This window comes from Ochotona princeps, chromosome 13 (assembly GCF_030435755.1).
Source record: "Ochotona princeps isolate mOchPri1 chromosome 13, mOchPri1.hap1, whole genome shotgun sequence".
Taxonomy (NCBI): domain Eukaryota; kingdom Metazoa; phylum Chordata; class Mammalia; order Lagomorpha; family Ochotonidae; genus Ochotona; species Ochotona princeps.
The window spans coordinates 23,466,314-23,486,326 of NC_080844.1; the positions used below are offsets into that span (position 1 = coordinate 23,466,314).

At 45.7% G+C, this 20,013-nt stretch overlaps 1 protein-coding gene across 3 annotated transcripts in view; it reads left to right on the forward strand.

The window, feature by feature from the left end:
• The first annotated feature begins 1,605 nt into the window (after positions 1-1,605).
• The window catches only part of BICC1 (BicC family RNA binding protein 1), a 261,793-nt gene continuing 243,385 nt past the window's right edge, over positions 1,606-20,013 (forward strand). For 2 of the 3 annotated variants that reach the window (XM_058672037.1, XM_058672039.1), the window contains exon 1: positions 1,608-2,144. In XM_058672037.1, the coding sequence (XP_058528020.1) occupies positions 1,631-2,144 (514 nt within the window). In that variant the 5' untranslated portion in view covers positions 1,608-1,630. Of the gene's footprint in view, positions 2,145-20,013 lie in introns of all 3 variants that reach the window. The other variant, XM_058672038.1, reaches the window with a different exon arrangement.

A 20,013-nucleotide genomic window follows, 5' to 3' on the forward strand; every position in this document is an offset into this window, starting at 1 on the left:
CACAAACTGGTGTCCATATGGGATCCCAGCATCACAGGGTGGAGGATTAGCCTGCCTCCAGATTACTTTTTAAAAGAAACCTCCACCGACTTCCCCTATTGAACCCAGGGAGCACATACATGTTGTTTTGTCTGTTGACTCCTATTTATAGGGCTTACTAAAGGCACAGTGACATACTTGTCTAAGTAATGGCCTTGTTTTTGGCTAATACCCTGTCCTTCGCATGGGAAGATCGGCTCCAGGAGCACAAGCAAGGCGTCCAATTGAGCTCACTGTTGTTCGGATCTACTATGTTTGGTGCCCCCAAACACGTCGCTATAGAAAAAAAGGGTGACCCTCCCTGACGGAGGACAGTGGGAGGATGATCCTGGAGACGTCCTTTTTAGCTAACACAGATGGGCTTCCCACTAACCATGGTTGTTATGATGACAGTAATTCACAATTTCAGAGGAGGAGCCCTGAGTAGTGCATCGGAGCAGGTAAGTTGTGCCTGGATTCCTGGCCGCATCATCTGCTGCTCCGGGATCTCACTCATGTCCCTGCTCATCTCAGTTTCTCTGCTGTAAAGGCAGCAGCAGCTGTCGGCACAGAGCCAGTTCTTGTCAAGGAGCCAGTGGAACCTTTAAATAGTTCGGTTTTAGGCATTTTGCACGGTTATGCAATGGTCACTACGCACCATAGAGATGTCCCTGCACTTACAGCCAACATCACAGGGACAAACTCTTTGTCCCCGTCAGCCCTTCCACCAAAGGGTAAAACAATTACATGGTTGTTTTGACTTTTGAACAAATGAATTCAGGAACTAGGAAAATAGAGTTCCAGTGGCTTTCCTAATTTCCCACACTGCTCTCCGAATCCAAGACTGAGAATGACAGAAGGTGAGCTGGCGTGGCTGCGAGCATGGGGGTGGGCTGGGGGTCCCTGCCCCCTGAACACCCCAGGGGCCCCTGCTCAGCTGCCCACTGCCGGCTCATCACCAGTGTTGCCCTGGAGCCTTTTCCTCCCTCGATTTCTCTCTTCCCTTTAAAAATCCACGAGATCCATGCTTTGAGAATCTCAGAGAACACGACTCCTCCGGAACACCATTCAAGGGAAAAAGAAATCCCTTCTTTCGGAATTAAAAAGTAGGACTCTTGTCCACTTGGCCCAACTGAGCGGGCGAGAGGAGGCCTCGTGGCCGAAATGCCGCAGGAGCCACGTGTGGGGTGCTGCCTGTGCGACGGGGCCTGGGGTCTTGGTTTCCTCTCCAAGCTGGTTTTCTCGCTCCCCTCTGTTCACACTCGGGGGACCAACGCCGGCTGCGAGTTTTAGGGGCCAGTGTGTGTGTGTGTGTGTGTGTGAAGTGTGCATGGAAGAGAAGTTCTACGCGGGCCTGGAGTACATCTCTAGAGCCCGCTGTACTTGAGCTTGGCCGGGGTCTGAGCCTGGAGTAGCACTAGGCTGCGCGGGACCTTGGGTGTTGGCGGAGGTACCGTTGGAGGGGCCCGTGTATGTACGTGGTGTGTGCGCGCGCGAGTGTGTGTGAGCGCCAAGGGCCGCCCGCCCGCCGCGGCTCCCCGTGGGTCGGCCCGGCCAATGAGCGCGCGGCTGCAGGGGCGGCGGGCGGGGAGGGGGCGCCGGAGCCCTGCGGATGGAGGCCGGGGCGGCGCGGCGCGCTCCGTGCGCGCGGGCGGTGCTGGCGGGGGGCGGCGCAGCCACTGGCCCAGGACCCGGGCCGCGACCCGGGGCGGCGGGCGGCGTGGGCGGCGCCCGCGCCTGGGATGCGCCGGGGCCTCCGTGGCGGCGGCGGCGGCGCCGGCTGCTGCTGGGGCGCGGGGACGAGCTAGCGCCGCGGCGCGCGGAGCCAGTCGAGCCCGGCAGGCGAGCGGAGGCGGCGGCCGCGGCGAAAGCAGTGCGGAGGCGGCGACGGCGCGGACGGCGGCCACAGCTGGAGTCCGAGCTCCCCGCGCCCACCATGGCCGCCCAGGGCGAGCCCGGCTACCTGGCGGCTCAGTCGGACCCGGGCTCCAACAGTGAGCGCAGCACCGATTCGCCCATGCCGGGCTCCGAGGACGATCTGGTGGCCGGCGCGCCCCTGCACAGCCCCGAGTGGAGCGAGGAGCGCTTCCGCGTGGACAGGAAGAAACTTGAGGCCATGTTACAAGGTAGGCATCCCCCAACGCGTCCTCGGGGCTCTAGCTCCTTCCTCGCTCGGCTCCCGCTACTTTGGCGCCCGGAGCGACGCGGGAAATGGATCATGCCGCTCGGGGCTGCGGGTGCCGGGGTGGGGTTCGGGGGTGCTGACCTGGCCGGCTTCAGAAGAAGCCGCAGGCCGTGTCGTTCACGGTGCACCCAAGTTGCCGCCTCCTCACGGGAGATGCGGGCTTGGCCGGGACACCCAGGCTGTGTCCCGCTCACGCCGCGCACCGCGCCGATTCTGCGAGCGACTCTCCGCTCCTCGGCAGCCGGTCCGTTTCTGTCCGTTTCCCTCTCTGCCTTGGCAGTCCCTCATCGCTCAGCTGAGGGGCCTTGTCTGGCCAGTGGGAACCGCTTTGCAGATGTCCAGGAGGGGCCCGGGGCGAGGGGACTGCGTCGGGCAGTGGCGCTGTGTGAGTGTGCATTTGTGTGTGTGTGTGTGTCTCCCCTTTCTGGCTTATAAAACATCAACAGTTACGTTCAGTTCTGACAAATCTTGCTGTGTGCTGCGAGGGTCTGATTTCTGTCTTTCACAATTTGGGATTTTTTCCCCTCCCCACTCAGTTTCTCTGGGACTTTCCCAGGCAGGGAAACTTTAACCATACCAGACTGGGAGCAGCTTCTGATTTATAAGGCGAGGATTGGAGCGAGCACTAAAACGTCCAAGGTCATTTTGACCTTCCTTAACAGTTTTAATTAGTAGCAAACCTGAAGCTACTGGAGTGGCTCCTTTCCCACGTCCAAAGGCAAGAGAGAAGAGTAGGGCTTAAGGCTGCTCTGGAGGGTCAGCCCAGGAGTGTCACCAGGGCCAGCAGCGAAGACTCCTTCAGTAGTTAGTGTCCCCTTATCAGGCAGAGTTGAAACTTGCCCAGCTTCTCTTTTGTGGTGTTAGTGCGTAACAGTTGACTTTATCAGTCAACGAATCACATTATGGGAGCGATTTAGACCCCGGGGTAAACGCAGTGGCTTTGGAGAGCTATTAAGCGGGTTATTTTAAGAGAGAACACCATGTTTTCCAAAACAATAACTTGGTGGAAACAAATAGCCTGAGTGTTTGGCAGGCGTTTTTGGATGCTCTAGGCTCTCCTCTCCCTTGTTGTTTATTTTTATTGATCAACGTGCCTGATAACTTTCTTTCTGTACTTACCGCTTAGCTCGCATTTCTTCTTAGGATAGCAACTTCTGTGTTAAATCGCTCCAACAACAAGCTGGTGAGATTGACATTCAAGCACCCAGGTGCATTTCAGCTACTCGTTGTAGCTATTTTCTTGGGTCTTAATCTGAGTTTCTCACTAAATTTATGTTAGAAAAATATTTTGAGATGGTCTGGACTGAATTGATGAGAGAGCATATTTATGAATTTTAGCAGGTTTCCAGTTTTCTGTAAGAATGGAGTGAGGTGAGAAATGTATAACCTGAGTTTAGAGCAATCCATTTTCATTTTGGCTAAGGTGCAAATGGGGAGGGCTTTTTTTTTTTTTTGAAATACATTTGGAGGCTCTGTACATCCTCTGTAAATAGGATGTGCTGACATGGTTTAAGGTTTTGCAGCAGTCAGACTTCTTTAGCAGGTGTTAACAGAGTTTAACATTTTTTCAGCAGCCTGCAGAGATAAGGAGTTATTCAAAGGGGTCTGGTGTGGTGGCACAGTGAGTTAAACTGCTGCTTGGGATACGTACATCTCCCACTGGAGTGCTGTTTAAGCTTGTTCCAAGCTCTGCTTCTGACCCATTTCCCTAGGATAGCAGCACTACAGTGCTTGGATTCCTGCCCCTCCAGCCTGAGCAGTGAGCCAACAGATGGAAGATACCTCTCTCTCATCGACTTCTTAGTAAATAAATCTTAAAAAATATTAATGACTGATCATAATACGTGAACTAGCCTTACACAATTTACGGTATGTGATTTATCCTTTCTGGGAAAGTGAATTGAGAACATTTTGAACAGTGGCTCCTGTGTGCAGTGTACCAGGGCATTTTATGATGCTTGCTTCCCGGTGCAGGGCACATCGAGCAATCATGGTTGTGCAAACGAGAGTAGTGTGTGGGTCTTGGTGTTATACTAGGTGTTTATAGTGAGAGTGAGCGCTAGAATCATTCACACCTGCGTTCAAATCCCTACAGGACCTTGGAAAATCTAGGCCTTTGGCCTCAGTTTGCCCATCCATCTAATGGAATTGCTGTGAGGCCCTTTTTCTGAGCTTTTATGAGACCTGAAAAAGATAATGGCTAATAAGTTAAAACTTGCTCTTTGTGTTGATAAGTGATAAAAGCTTAATAAAGACCAGTTGCTTTATTATTATTATTATTTTAATTTATTTTTATTACAAAGTCAAATATACAGAGAGGAGGAGAGACAGAGAGGACGATCTTCCATCCGATGATTCACTCCCCAAGTGAGTGCAACGGCCAGTGCTGTGCTGATCCAGAGCCAGGAACTAGGAACTTCCTCCAGGTCTCCCACACGGGTGCAGGATCCCAAAGCATTGGGCCGTCCTTGACTGCTTTCCTAGGCCACCAGCAGGGAGCTGGATGGGAAGTGGGGCTGCCGGGATTAGAACCAGTGCCCATATGGGATCTCGGAGTGTTCAAGGCGAGGACTTTAGCCGCTAGGCCACATCGCCGGGCCCCTGCCATATTATTAATAATAAACATTGCATCATAGATTCCAAAGATGTCCAATGCTAGCCACAAGGATGACATACAGTGTATACTTAGTAATTGTTTGGGAATGTAAATTTTGTAGCAGTCTCATGATTGCGGAACTAATATAGGAACCAGTGGAGGAAATCTAGCTGATGAGCAAGCATGGTGATATTGTCAGATATTGTTGGATAAAAAAGATTTCACTTGAAAAAGTCTGTATTTATTGAAATGATCATATTGAGAATTTCAATTTGCCATTTTTCTCTTTCGCATAGCCGTAAAATATATGTAGTTTTTTTCACTTAGATCAGGGTAAGTACAATTGGGAAGCCTTTAAATCGTCCCAGTATAAATTGGTGACTGTAACGTTTGGAATTTGTTTTCAGAGAGACTGTCCTGGGGGCAGGTTAATCTTTAATAGGTTGTATTTTTATTAGTGGAGAAATTCTTCTACGCAATGAACCAAAAATTCAGTGAGGTTAAAATGTGGGCAGTAGGGTAGTAGTCAAAGAAGTGAAATACCATTCTTGAGTGATCACTGAATCTTAAAAAGAAATGACATGTATACACACCGCCATCTAATTACTACTTGGGAATAGTCATGCAGCATATTTAACATTTTTGTTAGGCTCCAAATGACAGTCATCATGTTTCCTAGTGCTGTTGCAGAAGGGAATTCCTGTGGAGTTACTTTGGACGGGTGGCACAGTCTTGGAATGGATACCATGGACAGCATTTTTAATGACACAGAGAAATCAGTTTTAATTTCTTTAGTAAAGATTTAGAAACTGTTTCGTGCTTCACATGAGAGAATAGTGTTGATTCATTTAAATCAATAAAATGTGAGTTATGACATGAAAAGAGGGAGGAGAGTAACTAGAGAAAAGTCTAGAAGGATGTAGGAGATGTTTGGATATAGAAAGAGTCATAGCGTTGGTGTTTGCCAGGTCTTGAGAGGCAAATGCAGGTTTGCTGTATTAATCCTTTCCTTTTTACATTGGAAAGCATGCGTATGTACAGTAAAATATAAAATTTCCTCAAGAAACCTAGAAGCATTGGCATTTTCAGGGCTCTGCTCGCCTGTGTTCAGTAGATCAGTGGAGGGTACTAATGATGGAGGAAATGCCCTGTGTTCATGAACAGGCATTGATGACTTGTACACTCCTTTTAAAAATGATTATTTTTTATTGAAAAGACAGATTTTCAGAGAGAAGGAGATGCAGAGAGAAAGATCTTCCATCCGTTGGTTCACTCCTAAGTGACTACAGTGGCCAGAGCTGAGCGGATCTGAAGCTAGGAGCCAGGAGTTTTTCTGAGTCTCTTAGTCAGGAGCAGGGTCCCAAGGCTTTGGGCCATCCTTGGCTGCTTTTCCAGACCAAAGGCAGGGAGCTGGATGGGAAGTGGAGCAGCTGGAATATTGCTGGTGCCTATATGGAATTCTGGTGCCTGCAAGGCAAAGATTTAGCCGCTGAGCCATTATCCCATGGGACTCATCTCGTATACTTTTTTTTTTTAAAAAAGATTTATTTATTTTTATTGGAAAGTCAGATATACAGAGAGGAGGAGGAGAGAGGAACATCTTCCATCTGTTGATTCAGTCCACAAATGGGGGCGATGGGCAGAGCTGAACTGATCCGAAGTCTGGAGCTTCTTCCAGGTCTCCCATTCAGGTACAGGGTCCCAAGGCCTTGGGTCCATCCTCTTTTGCTTTTCCCGGCCACAAGCAGGGAGCTGGATGGGAAGTGAGGCTGCTGGGATACAAACTGGTGCCCATGTGGGATCCTGGTGTGTGCAAGGTGAGGACTTTGGCTGCTAGGCTATCACGCTGGGCCCTGCACACTTCTTTTTTTTTAGATTACTATTATTTATTGTTGTTTTATGATACAATTCCATAGTCTTTAGGATTTGCTGTACCCCTCCCTAAACTCCTTCCTCCCCCCATTGATTTCCTCTATAGTATTGCAATGGTTGGTACTTTATAAACAGTCATAAGTCCTTCATTCTGCCTCCAGATATTGTAGGCATGGACAACATCTTGTACACTTCTAAGACCCTGTTGCTAGCAGTGTTAAAGACCATGTTACCTGTTTACAGTGAGAGGCAGAATCATATTCCTGAGTAGCACAGGTAGACAGTAAACATTGATTGCAAGTGTGGTGAGCAGTTATGTTACTTGTTTGATTCTGCAAACTTCAGTGAATATTGTTGAATGATTTCTTAAATATTGTTGTGGGAGCAGTAAGAGCTAAGAAGTAAGAGTGACTGAAAAAATGGTGGCATGCTGGAAGCAAAGTTGTAAAGAGTAGCGCTTAATTGCCAATGTGTATTCAAGACCCAATAACCAAGGACAAAACCCAGTGCTTTGGGAAGCATGGTGGGTAAGAGCACAGGGATATGGGTCAGGACTGCATTTGAATCTTGGAGTTACTTTCTGATGGATAACTTGGGGAAGTTCATCGCCTATAACCCTGTTTCTGTAAGCGGTGTTCACGATAGAACTTACTTTCTGATCTTGCTGTGAGAAGAGGAAGATGATCTGCAGAAGTGACATGTGCTGGCTACACCGGAAGTACTGAATACACAACTAACTGCTCATTATGAACCGTCACCTATAAGGAGTACGTTCTTAGGTTGAAGATGAATGTCCAGTCTGTTGGAAAATTAATTAAATGATCTTGTAATTACCGAGCATTCACAGCTATCTAAATGATTATTGAACTTCCACTGGTAGCTTGCCTGTGTAGAGTAGATCGGCCCTTGTGAAGGTAGGTGAGTACACACGGAGTTAAATACTGGCAGACAAAAGTGTGGGCTTTTCACTTGGTTCAGCTGCAATTGTTCTTTGAATGTTTTTCCTGCTTTGGTCCTGAACGGTACACCTCGGGTGTTCTTAACAAACGCTAGCATCGAAATCCGTTTATTCCTCTTCTGGTTGCAAGTTGGCTGTGAACATGAGGCTTTTGGAAGGAAAGGCTGTGCAGAAGCCTTTGCTCACCTCCAAGATGTGGCTAGTAATTGAGCCCTGAACGAGAGGAGGCCTGTGAGATCCTTAGCCTGTGCCAGGAGTGTGGACTCCATCAGCTTTGGGTTAGCAGCAGCAGCAGTGTCCGCCGGGGTGGAGGAAGGTGTCACACACTTGAAGACAGAGGTGGGTGTTTAGCCCAGAGGGTAAGAGACAGGTAAGATCTGCATCCTACATCCAAGGGCTAGGGCTTGATGCCTGGCTCTAGCTCCCAATGCCGACTTCCTGTTAATGCAGATCCTGGGAGGCAGTATTGATGGTTCAAGTCATTGGGTTCATACTATTCAAGTGGGAGACCGGGGCTGTGTTTCTGGTGCTGAACTGTGGCCTGGCAGGCTGTTGCAGGCACTGGGGAATGAACCAGCAGGTGGGAACTCACTCTCCATCCGTCTCCTTCTGTCCTGCAGGTTAATAAAAATTAAAAACACTTGAAAGCCAGTGCTTTCCAAGTCTTTTTGTTTTTATGTATTTATCTATTGCAATAATTGCACATTTGTTTGAAAGGTAGAGGGAAAGACACAAAGAATTTTCCATCTGTTGAATCATTTCCCAAGTGGTCATAACAGGTGGTACTAAGCCAGGTTGAAGCCAGGAAAACAGAACTTCATCTGGGTATCCCACATGCATGAGCCCAAGCACATGGGCCATGTTCCACTGCTTTCCTAGGCATGTTAGTTGGAAGCTGGATTGTAAGTGGGCAGCTGGGATTTGAAGTGGGTACTTATATGAGATGCCGGTGGCACAGGAGGCCTCTTAAATCACGGCACCCCAATGCTGGTCCCCAGGTCTTTGAACTTTAAAAAAAGTGCATTTAAGTTGTTTCTTTTTGGGGGAGGGGATAGTGGAATTTGATTTTTTGGTTTGTTTTGTTTTTGTTTGTCTTCCTTTGAAAACTCAAGAAGTTTGTTAGGACAATTGTGGTTGATTCAGAGAGCAAAAATGAGTGCAGACAGCTGTGGTTGAGTCAGAATTTCTTTAAGCGACTAATGGAAAAAAGTGCATTGTAAGTTGTGAAGCTGGGTAGTGGAGCGTTCAGGCTGTGTCACAGCACTGGCCTTGGCGGGGGTCCTCACTCAAGGTCCTGCGCAGGGGCCTTAAGGCCTGATGGACATTGCAGCCCGTGCTGCCGGACATGGAGTCAGTACTCACAGACGGGCTCACCTGCTTGAAGGCTTGCAGGGTTTTAATTAGGCTAATCATTGGCAAGGCAAAGCTGGAGTGGCTTGTGTATTGATGACTTGCACAGACAGGAATGTATTTGGCTGCCATGAACAGGAACCCCAGTACAGGATGGCTTAAGCCAGGGATTCATCTTGCTCAGTGAATAGGACTTTGAGGCTGAGCAGTGGAGACCCCATCAGCTGTGTGGGGTGCCCGGGAGCCTGGCACCATTCAGCCTCCTTGCCTCTGTACTCATCACCCTGTGGCAGTGGTAGGTGCTCTGTGAACGATGCAGGGAAATGGGGAAGAACAAAAATTGCTCCCTAGAGAGCTCTCTCTCTCCTGGATCTTTCATCTGCATTTCTTTGGCCACTTTGTGTTGCAGGACACTCCGGGAATGGATCTTCATTTCCAGCTGTGGTGGTAGAAGCAGGCATGGGCAGGATCAGAGTGGATGCGGGGTGACTCAAATCATAGTCCCCCCAAATGTGCAGAACAAAGGTGCTTTGGGAGCCCAAGTTCCAAGATGTCCCTGAAACCAAATGTAATCTGAGTCTGACTGAGGCTTGGCCCTACATAAGAAATCCCTAGAAAAATATAATATTACTAAGATTGTTATACAGGGTAAACTGTTTTTAAAATAAAATTATCCATTCATTTATACTTGAAAGGGAAAGGAGAGACAGAGTGAGCAAGAGAGCAAGTGAGCAGACACATTAAAAGCTCTTCCAAATGCCCAGGAAGATGGGGCTGACTCAGACTGAAGCAGGAGCCAGAAATTCTGTCTGTGTCTCCAGTGTGTGTGGTAGGGACCCAAGCGCCGGAGTCATTATCTGCCACCTCCCAGCCTAGGCATTAGCAGGAAGCTGGCACTAACAGCAGACCTTGGACTCAAACCCATGCATATAGGATGACCTCCTAGCTGTTGTGGCAAGTGTCCGTCTCAGGTAGAATTTCTTTGTTGATACCATCCAGGAATAATCCTAAATCCCCAAGGAGGAAACCGCTTTGGTCACCTAAAGCTGTTCTCATTGTGTTACTCCTTTTAGGAACATGACCTAGGACCACTAAATATTGGAACAAGTTCTATTTTTTTTCTTTCTTTTTTGAACTCCACTGTTTTCTCTAAGCAAGATTCCTCGCTGCCCCCACCATGGAAAATTACATAGTACAATACAAATGTCCATTTTACTCTGTGTTACCTGAAATGGCTTTAAGGTCCTTCTCCCCCACTTTTATCCATTGGAAGTTTCTGTTAGAACTGTTAGAACTGACAGGTTTTAGCTTTTCGTAGATGGGTTATTCCAGTATAAGCCAGTCAGCAAAGCCAGAAATTGTTCCGAAGATGAAGTCATTTTGGTGGCAGTTTGATCAGAAGATTACCATAAAGTTGGTGCCATGTTTTGCTGTTTGAAAGTGTCCAGAATGGTGAGCTAACAAGTATACCAGTTGATCCCGCTTTAGATAATCCCATGTGTTTCGAGATGTGATCCTTATTTACAGTATTCATGGGGGAATGGTGGCCATGTATAATCTTTTATATAAAACACTTAATCAACTACAAAGGAGGGAAACACAGTTTTAGTGTTAGTTTATTGTAGCATTTGTGGAGTCTGTGGATGCTCTTGCCCAACATCTTTGGTGGTTACACTACAAAAGCAACCACATTTAATTTTTATTCCTTCATTACGTCTCCACAATTCACAGAGCTACCAGTAGAAATATTTTGTGAATGTCATATATTTACAAATCTCTTTCCTGCACATTTCTGCTAATCTGCTAACAACTGCAGATCACAAAAGCAATTATATTTGTAACAAGTATTAAACGCTCTCCCCATTTATGATGTGGCATAACTCTAAGGCAGTTTCTCTGTTGTGAAAAGATGCTCACCTGTTACTCTGCAAATAGAATTGATACAGAGCTTAACTATATCTCATATAGGAAGGTTCATGGGAGTTAGAAAATTAGCTGTTGCTGTTTTTTTTCTCCAGTGTTAAAATTATTACAAACTTATTATGGAATATTTGAAAGTACAGCTATAAAGGAGAAAAAAGAGTAAAAAGTCATCCCTAAATATAAAATCCAGCAATAGCTACAGATTATACTTTGGGAACTTTTTCTTACTCTTTTGAAAATATGCCCACACATAGTTTATTTTTGTAACACATATAGAGTTCCTGCCATATGTTGTGTGCATTGGTAAGTTTTAGGGATGCAGAAGAAAGCAACAGATAAGTGTCCTAGCATTGTGGGACTTAAATTCCTTTCTGGGCTCATGGGTATCCTTTCTCACTTAACATTATGTGTGATAGGTGTGTTATGAATCATTTAAGATTTTTAGAAATTTTATTTGTTTTAAAGAGCAACAGAGAAGGAGAGAGAAAGAGAAAGTTATCTTCCGTTGGCTGGTTTTTTCCCTCAAAGCCTGCAACAGCTTGGCCAGGCCACAGCCAGGAGCCAGGAAGACCATCTGAGTGTCCCAGATGGGTCCTCAGCACCCAGGTGACTCAGCTATGACACACTGCTTCCATTAGCAGGAGACTGGATCAGAAGCAGAGTACCTGGGCCACTTTCTTCCCAGAGAACCCACTTTCTTCCCATATGAGATCTTTGTTTTTCAATCAGGGGCTCCATCTGTTGCATTAACATGCCTGTCCTTTAGGCTTAACCCACTACTTGGGATGCCTGCATTTGATATTCGAGTCCTGATGGGAGCCTGGCTTCTCCGCTTCCTGACTGGGGACATAGGGCATGTGTAGTTTAAGGTTCCTGATTCATTTTGCCAAATTATTTTCTGGAAAGATTGATAAGTTTTACAGCAAACACATTTGTGGGTTATTTGCCTCTGTTCTTGCGATCCTCACAATCTGGCTGTTTAATCTGGACACTGAGTTATTTGAAGACTTTAGCAGCCAATACAGAGTTCTCGTTTGCCTTTTTTCACTAAAAATTGTGATGTTTACCTTATCTCATTAGCCTGTTTGTGGAGTAACATTCATTGGTATGAGCATTTGGCCTAGCGATGAGCATGCCTTTTAGGAAGCATCCTTAAGTGCCAGCTCCACAGATGAGCTCAGCTTCCTGCTAAAGTGCACCTGGGAGGCAGCGAGTAATGGCTCGGCTACGTGGACCTCTCCTTGTCTGGGAGACCTGGACTGTGTCTCAGGCTCCTGGCCTCATCCAGAGCCAGTCCCAGATGTCATGAGCATTAGAGGAGTGAGCCAGTGGCAGGTTGAAGACCACTCTGTGCTTCTCAGAGAAATACAGAGCTAGTTCTTAAAATGTGCACCAGCATCACCTAGAGAGTTTGTTTAGAAATCCCAAAGCTGGGATCCTCTGAGATCCCAGTGTTGCAGATGTGAGGGTGGAGATGGAAGGTGGCAGAGGTCAGCATTTTGAAGACTCTGGTGTGATTCTGATTGCTTGTGGTCCCAGGACTACACTTCTGAGATACAGTGATGGGTGGTTAGAGAAAAGTCAAATGACAAGGAAGACCGGATCCTTTGCTGTCTTCAGTTCCACTGAAGCTACTCTTTTCTCTATATTTGTTAAACCACCTTGAAGCATTTTGGTCCAGGAATATAATTGATACCTGGCATGCTGTTGATGGCGGCTTATTGGGTGAGGAGTGTAAACTCTATGTCTGCCTCTAGAGAGGTACTGCCTTTGTGGTTGTGCTCAGGCCTTGGCATGCATTTCAGTTTCCTGCAGACTTCTGTTAAGTTAGGCATGAGAGGCAGCTATTCATATTAGGAAAAGATTTGAAAGCACACAGCTTTTTATTTCTAGAAATTAAAAAAAATGTTTTTATTTGAAAGGCAGATTTTACAGAGTGAGACGGACATAGAGGTCTTCCACCTGCTGCTTCACTCCCAAAATGGCTGCAAGGGCCACAGTTTCGCAAGTCCAAAGCCAGGGGCCTTTTCCTTGTGGGTTTCTCATGTGGGTGAAGGCGCTTGAGCACTTGGGGCATCCTCTGCTGCTTTCCCATGCCACTAGCAGGGAGCTGGATAGGAAGTAGAGCATCCAGGACAGGAACTGGTGCCCATATGGCATGCTGGAACTGCAGACAGAGGATTAGCCTTTGCTCCACGGCGCTGGCCCCTGGTTTACATTTCTAGCCGTAGAAATTTAAAGAGCAATGTGAAGAGACCTTGTAAAAAGAAAGTAATCATCAGTATCATCGGCATCCTAAGTTATTTTTATTTTTCTGTATTTTGAAATATAGTCCTTGCATGGTTTCAGTAATTGCTGTTAACATTATTAACTGCTATTTACATTCAACCTTTTAATGTAACATTAACTATTTCAAACAATTCTGGGTGGTATGCATAACTGAAATTTTGTGGTTGAGAAAATTAGTTTTTTTTTTTTAAAGATTTTATTATTGGAAAGCTGGATATACAGAGAGAAGGAGAGACAGAGAGGAAGATCTTCCGTCCGATGATTCACTCCCCAAGTGAGCCGCAATGGGCCAGTGCGCACCGATCCGAAGCCGGGAACCAGGAGCCTCTTCCGGGTCTCCCACGTGGGTGCAGTGTCCCAATGCATTGGGCCGTCCTCAACTGCTTTCCCAGGCCACAAGCAGGGAGCTGGATGGGAAGTGGAGCTGCCGGGATTAGAACCAGCGTCCATATGGGATCCCGGGGCGTTCAAGGTGAGGACTTTAGCCGCTAGGCCACGCCGCCGGGTCCGAGAAAATTAGTTTTTGACCATTAGAGACCTCCTGTGATGCAGGTGATTAGATTGCCTGTTTTCTGTTCTTGAAACTGTATATTGTGAGGAAATATCTGTGAAGAATTTGTGCAGTAGACACTGCAGGTGAATCTCACAGCAGCCCCTGCCCTTCAGTGAGCATTCACTGTGTCTGGGACCCTGTTCTTGGTGCTTGGTGTTTGTTCAGCCTCTCCAGGAACAGTCCACAGGCTGCAGATGCCCTTAGCATGCATGTTTTGCATACACACACCACCACCCCCCCCAGATATTTACCTACCTTCAAGCTCTCTAAATTTGTTTTTTTAAAATTTTTACATTTTATTATTATTATTATTATTATTATTATTATTATTATCATTTTATGATACGGTTCCATAGGCTCCTGGGATTTCCCTTATCCCCTCCCCAGTTCCCTCCCCCCACTTAGTTCCTCTATATCATTACTAAAATATAGTTCTTCATACACAGTCATATGTCCATCATTGCAGGCATGGACAATGGCAGAGAGTCCAGCATCCTATTGTCAAGATATAGTGAACAGTTTCATTGTAAGTCCATCTTTGTCTGGAAGTAGAAATGCATACTGCATTGTATCCTCACATCTGGATGTTAGTCTCCATTTCACAGTTACTGTACATCCCCTCAAATTAAAAGTCATAATACAAAATCAACAATAGAAAGAGAAATAGTAATTTGCAATGCCACGAAGTTAAATGACATGTTACTAGATGTGACAGTCTCCATTGCACAGCTACTATACATCCCCTTAAATGAAAAGCCACAAAACAAAATCATCAGGGAGAAAAAAGAAATTAACAATACTGTGAAGTTATATAACACGCTACTAAATGACTAATGTGTAGCTGAAGAAATGAAAATCAAGAACCTTCTTTTTTTTTTAATTTTTAAAGATTTATTTTTTTAACTATTTTTTTATTATTTATTATTTTTTATTCATTAATTACATTGTATTATGTGACACAGTTACATAGGTACTTGGGTTCTCCCCACCCCTCCCCAACCCCTCCCACCATGGTGGATTCCTCCACCTTGTTGCATAACCACAGCTCAAGTTCAGTTGAGATTTCCCCATTGCAAGCGTATACCAAACATAGAGTCCAGCATCTTATTGTCCAGTCAAGTTCAACGGCGCCTTAGGTATACCCTCTCTGGTCTGAAAAGAACCTTCTTGAAGAAAATGATGCTACTGTATGATCTACGAGTCATTGAATGATTTAATCAGAAGAAGGTGTTTTGAAGAGATGAAACTAACAGAAAACAACAAAACCCATGATTTTTTATTGAAGTGTGTCTCTTCTAGACAATAAATAGATGTTGTTTTGGTTTTTAATCCAGTGTACTAATCTGTGATATTTGATTGAGCTTAAGCCATTTACATTCAGAGTTTAATATGTATGGATGGTACTTTGGTCCTGTCATTTTAGGAATGGGTTTTTCATTGGTTTAGTCTTCTGTTGTCATTTTACTGGGATGTTCTTCCCATTTGCCTTTGGTTTTGTTGGGTGCTATTCCTCTTCTCTGTCAAGAAAACATCTTGAAGTATCATTTGTAGGGCAGGTTTGGAAGAGGCAAATTCTTTTAACTTTTGTTCACTGGGGAAGAATTTTATTTCATTTTCAAAGACAAAAGAAAGCTTTGCTGGGTATGTTATCCTAGGCCGACAAATTTTTTCTTTTAGAATCTGGAATATGTCCCTCCATTCTCTTCTTGCCTGTAGAGTTTCCTGTGAGAGATCGCCTGTGAGTTTAATTGGCATTCCTTTATATGTCGATTGATTTTTTTCACGTGCACATTTAAGGATCTTTTCCTTATGTTCGATTGAAGAGAGCTTGATGATCATGTGTCTTGGTGAAGATGGCTTTTGATCAAGCCTGTTGGGAGTTCTGTGCCCCTCCTGGATCTTGTTTCTCAATTCTTTCTCCAGATTAGGGAAATTTTCCTTTATTATTTCATTAAATACATTTGCAAACTCAGCTTCTCTTTCTGCACCTTCTGGGACTCCCATAACTCTTACATTTGGTCTCTTAATAGTGTCTTTCAATTCTTGAATACTTTTTTGGCTTGATCCAGCTCTGCTTCTAGCTTTTTGTTTGTTTCCCCCTGATGACAGGAAATATCTTCCAATTCTGAGATTCTTTCTTCTGCTTGCTTCATTCTATTTTGGAGACTCTCCACTGTACTCTTAATTTGCTCGACTGTGCTCTTCATTTCTGATATATCAGGCTTGATTTGCTTTATTGCTTCCTTAAATTCTTTGAACTTTTGTATGTGTTTCTCATTTTTAATCAGAATCTTTAAAATGAGTCTTATGGGGCCTGGCGGCGTGGCCTAGAGGCTAAAGTCCTCGCCTTGAAAGCCCCGGGATCCCATATGGGCGCTGGTTCTAATCCCGGCAGCTCCACTTCCCATCCAGCTCCCTGCTTGTGGCCTGGGAAAGCAGTTGAGGACGGCCCAATGCATTGGGACACTGCACCCACGTGGGAGACCTGGAAGAGGTTCCAGGTTCTTGGCTTTGGATCGGCGCACACTGGCCCATTGCGGCTCACTTGGGGAGTGAAACATCGGACGGAAGATCTTCCTCTCTGTCTCTCCTCCTCTGTGTATATCTGGCTGTAGTAAAATGAATAAATCTTTAAAAAAAAATGAGTCTTATGGATTCTGTGTCCCCCATTTTCTCGATGTCTTCCTCAGTGAACTCTGAGATTGGCATAGGGTTTTGCTCCTTTGCAGGGGAGTTTTCAGTGATATTCATTGTGCTTTTGTCTCTTTTTTGCTCTTGGTCATTGCACTTCTGGTTAGCAGAGTTTTCTCCTTGGGGCAGGTTTCTAAGTTGTGTCACCCACAGGTCTGCAGTTCAATTTTACTTATTGCAGTTGGTACACAACTTTTTCCTTGCAGCCACTTGTGGCACAACCTCCAGCGAGTTCCAGGTCTGCGTCTTTATGTTAGATTTCCACCATGGTCTCCGTAGCCCCAGCTCCTGGCTCACCACTTTTCACCTCCTGTGCTACCATGCTGAGGCAGCACCGTTGTCTCTGCAACCTTTCTCCCACTTCTGGTTGGAGCAGGTCCCAGGATTAGAGAGACACCAGGTATCTTATATAGTTAGGTTGTTGGTGGCGCTGATCTTGTTGGAACCCGTTGGACGTTAGGTCTGGGTGCCACACGGACCTATTTTGACCTGTACGATGCCACAGTCAGTATTATTTTCCTGCGGGACCAGTGCAGTCCACGGAACTCAGTGAGTTCTTGCGAGTTCAGCACATGCGCAGTTTGCTATTGTCCCCTGCAGTCCTAAAGCTATTGCCACAGTGTACAAAATGACACCTGACATACCACTACTAGAGTTCTTGATCTTCTGGACATCAGGTCTTAGGGCTATCCAGACCTGTCTTGGGTGGAACCTGTAGAATGCCACATTGCTGCAGTTCATTGAGTCAGAAATGAGTTCACTCCCAGCTCAGCGTATGCTCAGTCCTTTCCCTTGCCTTTGCCTCCTTATGCAAAATGGCACCCAATTCGGCTCTAGGGGGCTAACTGGGCTGTGAAATCCACACTGTTCTGGCACTGCCTGTCTGTGATCTTCTGCTCTGTCTCTGCTCCTGGTCAAATCAAATGGACCAGCAGGACAGACAGTTCTTTATCTGGGTCTACCTCCCAAGCTCCCAGTGAAAGTCCCTTCCCACCTGGTTGCTGGTGGAGTTCAGATCGTCGTTAGCTGAATGCTGCTGAAGTATCAGTCACTGCAACACCACACCGTTGTGTTCACTGCTTTCCTGTGTCTGTCAGTCTCCAGGTACCCCTCTGCTGTTGTTCTGTCCTTTCCTATTTCCTGGAATATGTCCTCTCTGCTTCATCCTGATTAAATGTTTTTCCGTCCATTTAAACATGTCCTTACCCTATTGCGCCATCTTGATTCTCCCAAGCACTTTGAATATGGAGTGCTGGTTTCTCATGGTGATCTGCCTACTGGCTTTCCCTTTTAGGTTGTGGCTATCGGGTCTAGCCTCTTATGTGGTGTGGAGGCATCTTGCCCCTGATACCTTCCCCCTGAGGAGGTTCAAAGCCTCTTGAGTTTGGTACTGAGGTCCAGAGGAACTTGGTGTTGGGCACATGCATGCCTTCGAATTCCCAGAGAGAACACAAGTGTCTCAGCTCTCTGCCTGCTCTTCACCCTAGTTCTGTTTCCTTAGTTCCTATCTTTGGGAAACAGATAATAATGCCTTTTTTCTTGGGTTATTGTGAAGATTATATGGTGATGTTTACAAAGCTGGCTCAAAACTGATGCCTTGTAACTGGCCTGTGGTTTTCAGATTTAACTGGCCTGTGGTTTTCAGATTCGTCGTCTTTCCCTCTCCATCATCAAGCCAATGCTGTGAACATGGCAGGACTGTTTACAGAGTGAGTGACTCCTGTGGGCCAGGGTGCTGAACTTTGTCCCATTTTTGGCTAGTGGACCTGTCCTTGACCTTGTGGAATGAAACTTTCAGGCTAGCCTAGGTGCAGGGCCTTAAACACTAAATAGTTCTCACACACATTAACAAGGTTACCTTTCTTCATCCTGGTCTGGGAGTATGTGAACTAATAATTGGTTGTACTATTAGTGTTAGTATATTTGTCTAGAAGTATGAATGAGGATTTGTAAAACTTAATTCCGGCGAGGTTTATGTTGAGTAATTGATACCTGTATCTGCTAGGGATTAGTGATGTAAATTAAAATTAACACAAGTTTTCAGTGTATTTAGTTGTATATACTTCATTATATTGTTCTTAAAATTAATGCATCTGCAGATATTGTGTGTACATTTAAGCAATTCCAGTTTCCATGAGCATTAAAGATAGAGCGAGTGAGCAATACTGCTTTCACTCCTGTCTTCCACTAGTAGCTACAATGACCTAGACTGTGCTGAAGCTGAGAGCCAGAAACTCCATCTGGGTCTCCTTATGGTGCAAGGAACCATGTACTTGAGGCATCACCTGCTACCCCCAGGGTTGAGCATCATCAGGAGGCTGGGATTTGGAGCAGAAATGGAGCTTGACCACAGCTCCAAAATGGAATGCAGGGTTCCCAAGCAGTGTCTTCACAGCTATGCCAGAGGCCTCCCTGCTGTCACTTGCTTAAATCTTCAGAACAGGAGTAGTCTGTTAGGTTAGTCTGCTTCTTGCACTGGGGTAGAAAGGGAAACAGCAGAGTGGTTGGCCTGGTGTCAGCTGACCACACTGTCACTGTGGACAACCTCCCAGAGCTCTGGATCTGATGTTTCCTGAAAGGTCTTCTCCACCTCCACGGTTCTCAGCCATTTCCACAGTGTATAATACAAACCCTTTGAATGTGGTATTGGAGGTTGACTCAGCTCTGGACATCAGTGGTTTTGGTGGAAGTTTCTCTGGATCTGAGCCATGTGCTTGAGCATTTGCAATGAATGGGGAAGGTGGTAGCCTGTGCACAGTGGGAATGTCTTGGCTTCAGAGGAGAAAGTACAAGAAAGAGAGCTAACCGTGAGCTGTTTGCTGATATCTTGGTAGTTAGTTCAGTTTGCAGTACCCTGAATTTTGTTGATTAGATGTTTGCTAATTTAAGGTTTTCTACAGTAATTGAGCAGAGATTACAGTGTAAGCCATAGTTGATACTTGGTGTTGACGTACAGTTCTAGATGAGTGGCAGGAATTGTATGCTTCCCTAAGCAATGACTTTTGTTACATTTCTCTTGACCTCAGCCAGTGTGTCCTGTTATGAAGTTTGATGTGCTAGGATTTATTTTATTTTACTTTTTAAAGATCTATTTATGTTTATTGGAAAAGTAGATACATATATATATATACAGAGAGAAAGGTCTGTCTGCTGGTTCACTCCTTAAGTGGCTGCAATGGCCAGAGCTGATCTGATCTGATCTGAAGCCAGGAGCCTCTTCTGGGTTTCTCACGTGGGTGCAGGATCCCAGACCGTCCTGTACTGCTTTCCCAGGCCACAGGCAGGGGAGATACAGATAAAATTTGAAAATTAGTGATTTTCACTATTATAAAGTAAGTTTGAAAATCACAAATCATTTAAAGACTTATTTATTTTTTATTAGAAAGTAAGAATTATAGAGAGGAGAGACAGACCTTCTGTCCGCTGGTTCGCTCCCCAAGTGGCTGCAGTAGACAGAGTTAAGCTAATGTGAAGCCAGGAGCCAGGAACTTCCTTCACATCTCCCAGTCAGGTGCAGGGTTCCAAGACCTTAGGCCAACCTTAGTTGCTTTCCCAGGCCACAAGCAGAGAGCTGGAAA